Source organism: Mytilus trossulus, chromosome 8 (assembly GCF_036588685.1).
Source record: "Mytilus trossulus isolate FHL-02 chromosome 8, PNRI_Mtr1.1.1.hap1, whole genome shotgun sequence".
Lineage (NCBI taxonomy): Eukaryota > Metazoa > Mollusca > Bivalvia > Mytilida > Mytilidae > Mytilus > Mytilus trossulus.
The window spans coordinates 66,665,852-66,680,674 of record NC_086380.1 but is presented as its reverse complement, the minus strand read 5'-3'; the positions used below and the strand labels follow the sequence as shown (position 1 = coordinate 66,680,674).

Sequence of the window (14,823 nt, the reverse complement as noted above, 5' to 3'; positions counted from 1 at the left end):
CAAAAATATCAGATATTTTTATTTTTTTTATTCAAAAATGCATCATAGATCTAAAGGAGTAGTACCGGTAAGGGCCGATTTTGGCCTCAAATTTCAGTTTCATCTAACGAAAGATTTTGACACTTTTTAAACACTTAAGTGTCTATTTCAATTGATTCAATTAGTATATGTGAAAGATTTTGGCTGATTAAGTCTTTAAAAACCCTCCTATTCAAGCAAAAATATGAAAAATCTATCAAATATGCAAAAAATCATCACTTTTCAGATGTTTTTTGTCAAATATGAAAGTGGCTGCATCTGTGTTCATCCTCAACCTTTATATATGTTATGTCTTATCATAAAATACAACTTACATTTCAATATTATGAATGAACACGAATGCGGCCATTTTCATTTCAGACGGAAACAGTCTAAATATTAACTAACATGCTAAAATTGTGAAGATTTCAGTAATTTAGCATGACTTAATGATGTTAGTACCCGATTTATGTGCATTGTATTGTCAAAAACAACCATATTGTGTAGCAGAAGCATTCTACTTTCCAATAAATAGCTAAAGGATTACATTTTCACAATTTTGCCCAACTGCTATATTTTGGGGCCAAAATGGGGTCTTACTTACTCCTTTTAGACAAACTAATTTCAATGTTCATAAGATACAAGCATCTGTCTAGATATTCCATATTTCATATGATAATTCTTATGCTGATTGTCTTTATATTTTTCAAAAATAATTTCAGAATATTTGGAAATAAATAATTATTTAAACATTACAAAATACATATAATAAGAAATGACAAAAATTTGAAAATATTAAGAAAAGTATCACTGTTTTTGTTTTATAACTTGACAAACTACCTCTGGTATGGTTGTTTGGGAGATTTTTCAAAGCACAAATTTATTAGAAAATTTATCACACTTATAATTTATCATACTTAAAGTCAAATATACAGCTTCACTTGAACCTTTTATGGTTTAAAATAAAAAAAACATGAAGCAATAAATAAAATCTCTTCCTTTCATGTATTAAATTACTTGTAAATTCCTGGATTATTTTGGCATATAGATCCACAGGAATTTTCTTCTAGATCAGAATGTCAACAAAAGGCAAAGAAATCAGTCTTAAATACTAACATTTTAAAGTGTGCTTTATATACTACAATATATGGCTTAGGCAAAAGAGTTCTTTGTGTGCACGCAAAAACTTGTTCTTTATTTTTAGGTATTTCCCGTCATCATTTTATTATGTATTACAGCACTATTTGTATCAGTCAAAATTTTCTATACTGGTCCCTGGTTAACTACCGATAATATTATTCTACAAACTTCACCCAAAGTAAGACTTTTCATATAGAGGCTTATTTCAATTTAAAGTAAAGCATGGCCATTTTGAATATTCTATAGACCACACATGAAAGATAATGAATTATTTATATGTTTGTTAAAATTATCAGTTCATTTAATAAATTTGTTAACAAAAAAGTGACAAAGAAATGCCCTTTTCTACCATATGAACTGTCTTAAGATACGATTTCATTAAATTATGTACAAAACTGTTTGTTAACAAACTGTTTGTTAACATACATGTAAATGAAGACAAAATCTTAACCAATTAAAACTATGAGCATTTAGAATATGATTCTGATGGTTTAATGAATGTGACAAGACATTATAAATTAACCCCTTTCGCTCACAATTTCTAACTATAAAAAATTCGTAAGGGTTCCGCGGAACCCAGTGTCTCGCCTACTTTTGCTGTAACTCCCAGGCTCAACAAAAATGAGGAAAACAATCAATAAAAATATTCCTACTGATATTATCTTTTGATTGTAAGATGCTTCTGTCTAAGTTTGGTATACATTTCAGGATAGTTTATGATTCGAATAAATGTTTTAAAAACTTAAAGTGCAGACTGTATATTATGTTAACTGGATTTATTTTTTTACAAAATTTACTTCTGGATACTATCTTATGATCATAAACAAGCTTCTGTCCAAGTTTGGTAAAAATCCAGTATAGTTTAAGAAAGATATTCAAATTTTAAAAACTTTAACCAGAGTGAATGTAATGTTTCCCCGCAGAAAAACTAAGTCCATTTATAAGTAAAAAACAGAAAAAATGGAATTTTATTTTTGAAAAATTTACTTCTGGATACTATCTTATGATCATAAACAAGCTTCTGTCCAAGTTTGGTAGAAATCCAGTATAGTTTAAGAAAGTTATTAAATTTTCAAAAACTTTAACCACAGAGTGAATATTTGTGGACGCCACCGACGACGACGCCGATGGAATGTAGGATCGCTTAGTCTCGCTTTTTCGACTAAAGTCAAAGGCTCGACAATAATACCTGTCCATCATGTTAAGTATTATACAGATATCAATCAAACTCCTATCAAATTTTCAGTCGAATAGTAACCTACTAAAAATGAACACCATATACATTGAGTATTTTTTCTTCATTCTTTAGTGCATATGATAAAACAAAGTATTTTACAAATATGAAAACAATGATTTAACAAGTCCATGAAAATAAAGCCTTTTTAAACATTGTTGATACAGACTTTTTGAATACAGATATCAGTTGCTTTGGTTACTGAGTACTTGTGTGTAATGACACCCATTTTTGACTTTTTAACATTAAAAATAAGACGAAAAAAATGATTTAGATTAATATTTTCTGTTCATTTATAAACATATCATTCATTTTTAATTAATCTATGTCATGACCATATTAAAGAGCATTTTAAAGAATTTTCTCGTAATTTTCAGAAAATATCCATTTAAACAGTTTATCTGATATTACAAGTGCAACATAACCGTTTTTTGACTTTTTAACATGGTAACATATGAAGAAATACATGTTTATTTGCATACAGTTATAGTGTTTAATATCAGTTCACTTAGGAAATATCAGAAGTAACATGCCAGTCATGTAATAGGATGTAAATAATATCACTCTCTGTCATAAATAATATCTTAATATGCAAATGTCGAGAAGATCATTTACTGAAATGTTAACTCAGTAATCCTTTCTCCAACAAGACTTGCAAGTCTTTAGTTAAGACTGTTCCAGAAAAGGCATGTATTGTGGATTTTATCTGTTGGTATGTTTTGGGAAGAAAGAAAAAAATTGTCATAAAATCTATGAAATATTTTTGACTCCTACTGAAAGCTTTTAACTCTTGGCAATTAAATGAATTTTTTTTATCAATATAATGTATGGCTTCCAGTTTTAACAATCAGCTATGACATTAATTACCAAATAAGTAAATTACTAGCCAAATGCCCAAGATGTGGTGAGTGGGTCTAGTCTAAATAATTAAATAAGTATATAATGCATCCATGCTTTGCTTACATTGATATGAAAAAGCTCTGTTCTACTTTCAGTTTTATAATACCTTTCGGTATCCTCTAGATTTGTCATAATGATCACCCAAACAAAATTCAGAAGCTGTAATTTCATTGGCTAGAATTATAATCACAAAATTAGAAATAAAGTCTTTAGATACTTGTATACAAAGCATGGACAGGATCTGTATTTTATCCCCATTGAATTAATGTAGATTGAATATTTCTGATGACAAAAAATGTATAATAACAGTGTATTTACAAAATCTCAATAACTGAATGATTACAACATAATATGTATTGATTGTAGTTTAAAGATTACATAACCCTCTTAAATTGCTATGATGACTAAAAACTAAACATTTTTTTGTCAAATACTACATTACTGACATATATGATATAATGAAATATGTACACAACCAAATATGTTTTTAGATGAAAATATGTATACATCATGTGTAAAGCAAAACAATAAATAACAAAAAATACATGTAGTACGAGAAAACTTTGGTAAAATTAAATATGTATATATTAACCATACATACATTTATCATTATTTCAAACATATTTTTTCTATTTGAAACATTTGCTGAATAAAACATTAATTGCAATATACAAGATCCTGAAAAGTTTGTTTATCATAAAAATTTAGCATTTTATCTTCAAGTTTTAAAAAAGTTTTTGTTTTTCCTATTTTGTTTCAACTAAAAAGGTAGCATTCTTGTTATATCTCTAAGCTGTTCATTTAGTGTTAATTTGCTTTTTCTATTATATTTTACAGGAACATAAATTGATGAAAACACTATTTCAGAGTCCCTATGCACAGAAAAAAATACTTATTTTCCAGATTTTAACAACCTGGATTTTATATGTATTGACCAAGTTTTATTGTCATTTTAAAATTTGCGATTCATAGTAAAAAAAAAAAAAAAATCCAAAATTATGGTTTCCACTTTCACCTATTAAATTCATTAGAAACCAACTATATAAATAAACATTAATTTACTTCTATATAATATAGAAGAAGTATTATAGTAAGCCATGCAGCTTGTTTTTTTCCAAATTGGTCAAAGATTCTTGAAAAGTTAATGAATACTTCATGACAAAATAAATTAGTGGCAGATTTATAAAAACTGTTTCAAAGCATTTAAAAAAAGCTTCAACAGTTTACAGTTGGACATGAACTACTTCTTTACTTTGGATTTCTTTTTGGTGAGCATTTCTGTTAACTATCTTCAACAGCTGATCGTTTTACTGTCATAGAAGAGTACACTTGTAATCCTTTGGTATATACTATACTGAAGTCTGAACCTGAAAAAAAAGGAATATTCATTTCATTGGCATCAATGAAGAAGAGCAATTATTTCTCTGCTATAAAAGCTTCCAATGAAGTAAACACTAAAAACTGTGCCACCAAGACAGTTTGTTCTGTTTAGAAATACTGTGCTGTTGGTGTATTGAATTTGAAATTCTTTCACCATTGGAAACTATAAAGAACAAATCAAACTCACCAAAAGGTTTCATAAATAGGTATCAAAGGTACCATAAAGATATTGATTATTTAGTTCACATATGAAAGGCATTAGAATCATAAAATTATAATTATGTGTCAATTCAAACACTATTAATTTGATCACTCAGCTACTTCCTTTCTTATCGTTTCTTACTACATGTAAGTACAATGACTACTTTCATTTTGTGCATTTATCTATATATTTTCAATGTCACAATGCTTTTTTATTATGTCACAGTAAGAGTCATCCTCTCCCCGCATAAATCTGCCTCTGCCCTATACCTTATAATTGGAGGCAAAAAAAAATAGGTAAAAGGTTACTCAAAACAATTAAATGATTAACAGATGACTGTCACAGAATATAAACAACAAGTGAAACTGCGAGCTACTGCTCACCGATGATACCCCCGCCACAAGTGGATAATATTAATAGTGTAAAAATATGCAAGTGTTCGGTAAACAGGAAGTTGTCAAGTGATGAATCTGAAAACGCATCACGCGGTATAGCTGACTTATAGAAATCCAGAAATCCTTGTATTGTAGTTCCTGAGAAAAATGTGACGAAAATTTTCAACTTGGCTATCATGTGTAAAATCATACAAGTGTTCAGTAAACAGGAAGTCGATGAAAGATGAATCTGAAAACACATCACACTGTATGTCTGACATATATAAATGTTGATACCAAATTACAGAAAGGGTGGATGTGTAGTTCCTGAGAAAAATGTGACGAAAGTTTCATGGGACGGACTGACTGACAGACGGACGGACAGACAGAGGTAAAACAGTATACCCCCCCTTTTTTAAAGCAGGGGTATAATGATGAACTTTTCAGATCAATATAAAGTCCATAGCAACTGCTTAGAGCTATATTTTTAATGCTTGTGGTTTAAAAGTTTGCAAGCAAGCAAGCCAACAATCTCTTTAAACTACAACCTTAGGAAAATAGCTCTAATAATTTACTAATTACCATGGAATTGAGGACATATACCAACCAATCAGAAGTTACCCTTCATACAGCATAAGATAGATACCAACCAATCAAAAGTTACCTCTTCATACAGCATAAGACAGATACCAACCAATCAAAAGTTACCCTTCATACAGCATCAGGCAAATACCAACCAATCAAAAGTTACCCTTCATACAGCATAAGACAGATACCAACCAATCAAAAGTTAACTTTCATACAGCATCTAAAATAATTACATACCTCTGTGTACGGATGTGATTTTGGTTTTGCAGGTTTCCCTCGGATTAAAGCGTAACAAAATAATGTAATGAACATCACAACCAGGAAGTAACTTGTGTGCATCAGATGTAGGTTAATTACAGATCGGTCCTCCTGTAAAATAAGATCATAAAAAGATCATTGGATCATCAATATCATATCTATTATAATTATTCTCTGCAATGCATTTTTAGAAATTGATACAACTGATGAAATTTGATCTACCGTATTAAAAAACTCAAGCAGTTTCCACACTTGGAAGTATCTTTTTTTAAATACCACATACAATGCAGATCAATACATGTCATATGCAATATCAAGTGATTAATTTTTATGATGTCATTTTTATTTTCAGGATTCTATTTTATGTGCAAAGTATTGTATTGTATCTTTGTTTATAAAACTAATACCTATATGTGCATGATGTGTGAACGTTTTGTTTTACTGAAAAAAAATATAAGATCCCTGTATCAACAGAAAATCAACAGAAAAGGAGGAAGTACCACCAATGTTACATACAATCCAAGGAAACTGGTTCCCAATGGCATGAAGATGAAAGGTTTTTGATAGTAAATCAAAACAATAAATCCTGGAAGAGTTATGATGTTTTAGACCCCTTGCAGTTTGAGAAACTACTACAGATAATATAAATGGTCTGAGGGTCTATCTAGATCATAGCACCAACATACTTAAATACCTTCTGTCGAATGACATAACAAAGATAAAACCCTTTCCAGTTTTTTAGATCCTCATCAGGATTTTTTGGTAAAGAAGAAAAACCTTTCCCACAAATTGTACAAGAAACACAAAAAAATCCTGCAAATCTGTATATCTGAATAACAAAATGTATCGTGACAAATAAGACGAACATGCACAAATAATCTCCCAACATGCCCAATGCTCATTAAGACAGAAAATTGTCTCCATTTTGTTTATCAATTCACTTACAAGAGTCAACATCATGTTGATGTTTGGATCTCTGGAATGTTTGATAAGTAGGTGTGGACTCCCAGGACACGCCTTCTTTCCACCTGCCTGACTACTTTTATGAATGGCCACCATCTTACTATGATATTCTGCTCCTGATTCGTTCATACCATAACAAACTCCAGGTTGCCTAAATAGAAAATATTATGAAATTATTTGAAATTAAATTATTAATTAACAGCCACACCATGAGCACATCATAAGCAAACTATCTCCCCCCTTACAGCTTGCTGTTCAGTGCGAGCCAATGCTCCTTGTTGGAGACCTTACTTTGACATATAATGTTTTACTTTTACAAATTATGACTTGGATGGAGAGTTGTCTTATTAGCACTCATACCACATCTTCTATCTATATAGATATATCTGTTTAATGGTGAACAACAGATTCAAGTAACTCATACAGGCCTATAGACCAGTTATCTTTAAATATGTGTTTTTTATACACTTCTCATAAAGAGTGTATTACAAATTTTACCTAATTCTTCCCAATTTCCAATTATGTTTTTACAATTGATACATCAATATAATGGAATTCTATGCAACTGCCATAAAAGTGAGAGGTTTAGCTAGCTATAAAACCAGGTTTAGAGCACAGTTTTCAGCATAAGTTATGCCTGTACCAAGTCTGCAATATGACAGTTGTATCTTATTTGTTTGTTTAAGAGTTTTGGTTTTTGTCTTTCGATAAAGGACTTTCTGGTTTGTATTTTCCTTGGAGTTCGGTATTTTACTTTTTTATTATTTTGTGAACATATGTCTGTAGGACATATTTCAGCTAAGGTTAGGTGGTTAGGTACAGAGTTCTTTGTTTCATTACCTGACACTTGGGAAGAAATAGGCAGGAGCCTGGAAGTTGACACAAGCCAGTACTTTAACAGTTGAACACCTTCCTGTCTTCAAACAATGGATTTGATTCCAAGCAATAGGTAGATATAATGTCAAATTCATTGTGTCTTCTAGCTTATGATCTGAAATAGAAAATATTGTAAAGGAATTCAAAAATTTGTTTGTACAATAAACATGATAAATGGAGAATGTGTCCATGAGACACAGATAATGCCACCATTTGCATGTAATGTTATATAGGGACATAACTTAACTAAAAGTGATGCCATTTAATTCCAATTTTGAGAAGTACATAAGAACAGATGGACATATGGATGTAAAAGGGTTACACTTAATGTCCCGCTCTCCTAGGGAATCAAATATTTTGGAAAAGAAAAGAAAGATCAACTATATTTTTTTCTGTTTGACAACAGGGATTGATTACATTGTAACAAATGAATGTAAATGAACATAGTTTTAAGATGTAAGGGATTTTAGTGTGTTTTTTAGTCTGAAAAGTAATAATAACTAATCTTTAGACAAAAATCAAAACCCAAAAAACATTGTCTGGACTATTCATTTAATTTTCATGGGTTTTGTGAGTATGAATAAACATCAAATACAAATTTTCAACAAATATTTTTTTTTATATAGACTTTGTATGCAGAGATTGACTAAAACACAAAATCAAAAATCCACAAGTTTTCCTCAATCCACAAAAATAGGTACTCACAAAAATAAATAAATCCACAGCATTTCAATGGATGTGTACGGTTAGAAGATGACATTCAATTTCACATTATATCAAACTTTTGGAATGAGTGTTGAAACATGATTTGATTTTGAGTTTTGGTGTTTTAACACCACTTTTAAGCACCACATTTAGGCTATTTCGTGGCGACCAGTATTTATTGGTGGAAGAATCCCGAGTGCCCACAGGAAAACTGAAAATCCTAGTCAATTAAGATTAGAGATGAGTGCACCCGCAGAAGTGGGGTTTGAACTCACAACCTCAGTGTTGACTGGCTAGTGATTACAGAAGTGACTACTTAGACCACTCTGCCACTGAGGCCTCTGTTGAAACATGTGTTACATACGAATCTCTCAATGTTATTTTCAATATCTGTGTAAGTTACCTCTTAATCCAACCATACTGCCATTCAGTGATGCGTAAAGGAATGTTATATTGTTTGGCATGTGGATTAATTCTCTTGTAGGAGTAATCTCAACCCACATTGATATAGATGTGTTCCTGTAATGATATAATTAACATATAATATAAATATAATTGCCTTAAATTGAATAAAGTGTATTGTAGAAAAACAGAGTTTAAGTTTATCATGTGTATATGTTTATTTCGTGTAATTTCAATAACCCTTCTGTGTCATTCGGTCTGTTGTGGAGAGTTGTTTCATAGGCAATCATACCACATCTTCTTTTTTATACTTGATGATTATACAGTAAATACAAACTCATTGTGTTGAACTGGGTTGAGTTGTAACAAAGATAAGTCAAGGATTTGTCAGTATGAAACTGCTGTTTTGTTTCATCTAACCTTGGGTGACTTTATAAGGTGTAATACTACCATTGATGTTCCCCCTTTTAGTCTTTGTTAAATTGGCACTTTTCAAAAAATTGTGCATAATTCATCTTTGTTTCAAATGAAGAAATATGTAACATGAGTAAAGTTTTAATTATTTTAAGGGTTTCCAGACAGACCTTAACGTTTAATGCAGGCTTCACATTTTATCAGTTTATCCCAGGATAAGCACAATTCTTAACCATGTTAACTTACACAACTTCATCATTTGTGGGTCTAGAGAAATGTGACGTTGGTCTTAACTTTGAGTATATATGGTGTAATCTCAATGGAGGTTCAAAATCTCCTATCTGTATGTCAGAATCATTATTAGTAATACAAAAGTCAACTTCAGCAAAATTCTCTAAAAATGCCTGCCATTCCTGAAAAATAATAAATCATTTAAAATCAACAATATTAACAACTCAAGTATGTAGTACAGTATAGCTTTTTTATTCAAAGAAAATAATGAACATTCATAAAGGTAGGCCTGTCCTGTCTGTCTTAAAGGCCTGCCTTGTATTTTTGTTTTCTAAAGTGCCATAATATATTCGTCATTTAATTTTCATGGTTCAATAACAGTTTATACTCAAGAGATTCTTTAAATTTCATGACAACAACAAACCAGATGCTCCGCAGGGCATAGCTTTATACGACCGCAGAGGTTGAACCCTGAACGGTTGGGGCAAGTATGGACACAACATTCAAGCTGGATTCAGCTCTAAATTTGGATTGTGATTAAATAGTTGACACAGCATAGGTTTCTGACACAGAATGAATGTGTTCTAATGAAATTAAAATTTTTGTTTTCTCTTAGAGCAATTCACTATGCTGTTGAATATTATTCCTCTCAAAAAAATGTTTGAAGAAATTTTCATTTTATGAAATTTCAAATGAGAAAATTGAACCCAATTTTTTTAATCACATCCCCCTTTCCCTTATTCCAAAACTAATCTCAATTAAAATTTCTAATGGAGTTTGCAACAATTACTACTCATTTAAATACATCATAAAATATTAAGATGTAAAAAAACTGCTTGTTATCACTGAATGGTAAAGATTATTTTAATTTATCAGTTGGTAGTAAAAAGTGAATATACATTGTATATTGTATATATAACAAAGATTTAAGTTGATTCTGAACAAAGAAAGATAACTCCAAATAAAAAAAATTCTTACAATTAGATATTTCTTGCTTACTATTCTGGACAAAGAAAGATAACTCTAATTAAAAACAAAATTGCTATTTCACAATATTTTGCAATAAGATATTTCTTGCCATTGCGCAATACTGTGCAATTGAAAAGACTTGCTATTGCACAAAACTTAATATAATAATTTTAGATCCTGATTTGGACCAACTTGAAAACTGGGCCCAGAATCAAAAATCTAAGTACATGTTTGGATTCAGCATATCAAAGAACCCCAAGATTTCAATTTTTGTTAAAATCAAACTAAGTTTAATTTTGGACCCTTTGGACTTTAATGTAGACCAATTTGAAAACAAGACCAAAAATGAGGAATCTACATACACAGTTAGATTTGGCATATCAAAGAACCCCATTTATTCAATTTTTGATAAAATCAAACAAAGTTTAATTTTGGACCCGATTTGGACCAACTTGAAAACTGGGCCGATAATCAAGAATCTAAGTACATTTTTAGATTCAGCATATCAAAGAACCCAACCGATTAATTTTTTGTCAAAATCAAACGAAGTTTAATTTTGGACCCTTTGGACCTTAATGTAGTAGACCAATTTGAAAACGGGACCAAAAGTTAAAAATCTACATACACAGTTAGATTCGGCATATCAAAGAACCCCAATTATTCAATTTTGATGAAATCAAACAAAGTTTAATTTTGGACCCTTTGGGCCCCTTATTCCTAAACTGTTGGGACCAAAACTCCCAAAATCATTACCAACCTTCCTTTTATGGTTATAAACCTTGTGTTTAAATTTCATAGATTTCTATTTACTTATACTAAAGTAATGGTGCGAAAACCAAGAAAAATGCTTATTTGGGTCCCTTTTTGGCCCCTAATTCCTACACTATTGAAACCAAAACTCGCAAAATCAATACCAACCTTTCTTTTTTGGTCATAAACCTTGTGTCAAAATTTCATAGATTTCTATTAACTTAAACTAAAGTTATAGTGCGAAAACCAAGAAAATGCTTATTTGGGCCCTTTTTGGCCCCTAATTCCTAAAATGTTGGGACCAAAACTCCCAAAATCAATACCAACCTTCCTTTTGTGGTCATAAACCTTGTGATAAAATTTTATAGATTTATATTCACTTTTACTCAAGTTAGAGTACGAAAACTAAAAGTATTCGGACGACGACGACGACGCCAACGTGATAGCAATATACGACGAAAAATTTTTCAAAATTTGCGGTCGTATAAAAAATAATCCATTTGGATTTAAATCGTAGACATGTTAGATTTAATTTAACATCCTTTTTTTATGCTTTCAAACAAACCATACACAATTTTGGAACAAAGTCAGTGGGGGACTAATAAATGGAAGAGATGGAGTGTTATTGCCAATGAGAAAAATATTGAACAGAAACCATATATTTATATTTGTAGAAAAATATCATTTATTGTACTCTATGTTTGTGATCCTCCCTAAAAACTGTCCACTTGTTCATGATCAATGTACAGGTGGGGATCCGGAGGGGGTCCTGACCCCCCTTTTTTTGGGACAATCAATGCATCTGAATGGGGACATGTAGTTGGACCCCCCCCCCCCCCCCCCCTTTGTCCTGGGTTAGGAACCCCTCCCCCCCCTTTTTGAAATGGGTGGATCCGCCCCCGATGTACTTACCTCAGTTAAATCTGGATTGTAGAGGTCATTAGATTTAAAATAATAAGACAGTGAAATCAAAGCTATGGCAAAGGCTCCCAGACAGACCATGAACATCACCAGTGGAGGACGGCTGCTGGCAAATCCTTTCAGATTTTCCCATAATGTCATTTTGTCAGCCAAATCTCCTGAAAAAAACAGGAATAATTATTTAAATATCCAGTAAGAAAATCATAAAAATCTTGGTCCCAGACTCGATGTCACTCATGTAAATGTTTATCACCTTATTATTGTGCATTTCATCAAAATGATTCAGTATTGATCATATATTGATGTTTAAATTGGAAAGTCAAATAAGAAAATTACCAGTTCCCCTCAAACATAAGGAAACAAAGGGAAATAACTCTCAACAGCCTCACGTTTTAAATTTGATAATTTAACTGTCTTGAGTGGATAAATATCCTATTACACTTGATGCAGTGGTAGAATCTATATGTATCCCCATTGATGGGGAAAAATAACTTGATAAGAATTAAAGGCTATGTTTCCCCGATGACTCTTTTTATTTTAATTAACACAATGATCTACCAATTTTTACCTGCATTTGTGTTTGTATCACTATTTAATGAGAATAATGTGACTCTTGAGTATGGCAATAATAAGATATTCAAATTTGATAACTGTTAGTGCTACATATCTTCAGGAACATATATATTAACTGTTCCTGATATTTGTATGTAGCTTTTTCTAAATTTACAAAAAAATATTTACTAAAACTATAATTTTGTGTGGGGAAAGAAAATGTGTATTTCAAGGATTTTTTTATAATTGCAGGGACATAGCTTGTGTTTTGTTTGTCAATTATATATGTATTAGCAATTTCTTGTTGTAATAAAAAGATTAACTAATTGATTTAATCATATGTAATTAATCTTAAAATAACAAATCCCTAGATATAACATAGTGTAATAAACAGATTAATCAGTTGATTTAATCATCATGTTCATGTGATTTAATTTTCACACCTTCATTACCTTGATAAATGGTTTATGTGTATTATTTCATCAGTTATAATAAACATTTTAATTAACCAACATTCTGGAAGCTGTTTGATTGCATTTAGCATTTGATAAAAGGTTGGTGAAGTCAGAAGATGACATAAACTTTTGATGTTTCATAGATGTTTGGGCATGAGTGAAAAATAGGAAAGAAAATAGAAGCATATCATTTGTAAAACATCATGTTAACCATGGGTGCTGAAATAAATATTGAGTATGTTGGAGGTATCAAATTAAATTGATGTAGATTTGACTTAGTAATTTACTTTATCATGTTTAAAGGATTCTGATTTACACAGTTGTTCTTTTTAAATGTTTTTGATTGTATTTTTTTTTTATAATGTAACCATGGTCATATTAGTCAATTTCTTCAGATCAACAGTTCGGTTTCAATAAAATTCATAAAACAATATCTGGGATACTTATTTGAATGTGGAGATTTTAAAATAAGTCAAATATGAGAAATTTTGCTTGTTTTCCTAAGGGTGAAATAAGCAAGTGAAATGATTTAAAAAGATTACCATATTCTTCTAGTTTGAACCCTTTTGCCTCATGATATAAACCAACAGTTGGTGAAATATGTGTATAATAATGGTTTACTTTATAAATTGCGACTTGGATGTTTCAGAGAGTTAACTCATTGACACTCTTACCACATCTTCCTATGTCTCCATGTTTATATTTCTGACGTTATCACATTACTTTAGTGAGTAGATTGAAATCAGACACAGTAAAAGGGACTATACATTGGAACTGATCATCTGAAGTATTGCACACTTTTCGCATTTATTTTATCTTTAAAACAGAGTGAAAGGAAAAATCATGAATAATTTAATCAGACATGGTAAAAGCAGACAACAGGCACAAGAAGATCTGTCCACCTGATAGTAATAAAATATATGCAATCATCTAGCCTGTGATTAGTACAAGTTTCATTAGCATCACTCCTACCAATGTTCTTATCCAGGCATGATTTTTTTATTATCTATTTACTTTTAATAATTCACAAAATCCTGAGGAAAAAAAATGTTTTTTTACATTAGAAATTAAAGACTCCCTGACACTATCAAGGCTTTTTGTTAACCTTTTCAATTGTACGTGTGCAATATATTTTGCAGCTTATATTTCGAATTGCTATATGATAACTTCTTAGTCTGTAGTTCTGACATGCCAAATCAGAGAATTAAAATTAAACACTGCATCAAAATTAAATTATTTAGCATGCATGACTCCATGTGATGAGTAGTTCTTCCACTGACAGAATAATCTGCAAAGACAAGAGTCAATAAAAACTCATTAAACATTTACCAAATATATAACAGTTTATGATCAACTGTAAATTCACGACATCATATCTCCAGTTTCAGCAGCAACAACTTGTCAAAATGTTGTCAAATCTGGAGCATCAAACGTCACAACTTCCGGAACCCATTTTGAAAGGTAATATATCACGTGATTTCTATTCCACAT

General features: G+C 30.8%; 1 protein-coding gene across 2 annotated transcripts; it reads right to left on the bottom strand.

The window, feature by feature from the left end:
* Positions 1 to 2,345: 2,345 nt before the first annotated feature.
* Positions 2,346 to 14,808, bottom strand: LOC134681290 (transmembrane protein 248-like). Of its 2 annotated transcripts, none has more exons than XM_063540857.1 (8): positions 14,662 to 14,808; positions 12,317 to 12,483; positions 9,701 to 9,867; positions 9,042 to 9,157; positions 7,898 to 8,048; positions 7,040 to 7,208; positions 6,074 to 6,205; positions 2,346 to 4,659 (listed from the first exon to the last, which is right to left on the bottom strand). In XM_063540857.1, the coding sequence occupies exons 2-8, from the start codon at positions 12,464 to 12,466 to the stop codon at positions 4,642 to 4,644; spliced, it is 903 nt and encodes a 300-aa protein (XP_063396927.1). In that variant the 5' UTR covers positions 12,467 to 12,483; positions 14,662 to 14,808; the 3' UTR covers positions 2,346 to 4,641. The 2 variants fall into 2 exon arrangements, with proteins under 2 accessions (XP_063396927.1, XP_063396928.1); XM_063540858.1 differs by having other exon boundaries at positions 12,317 to 12,480.
* Between the last annotated feature and the right edge of the window lie 15 nt (positions 14,809 to 14,823).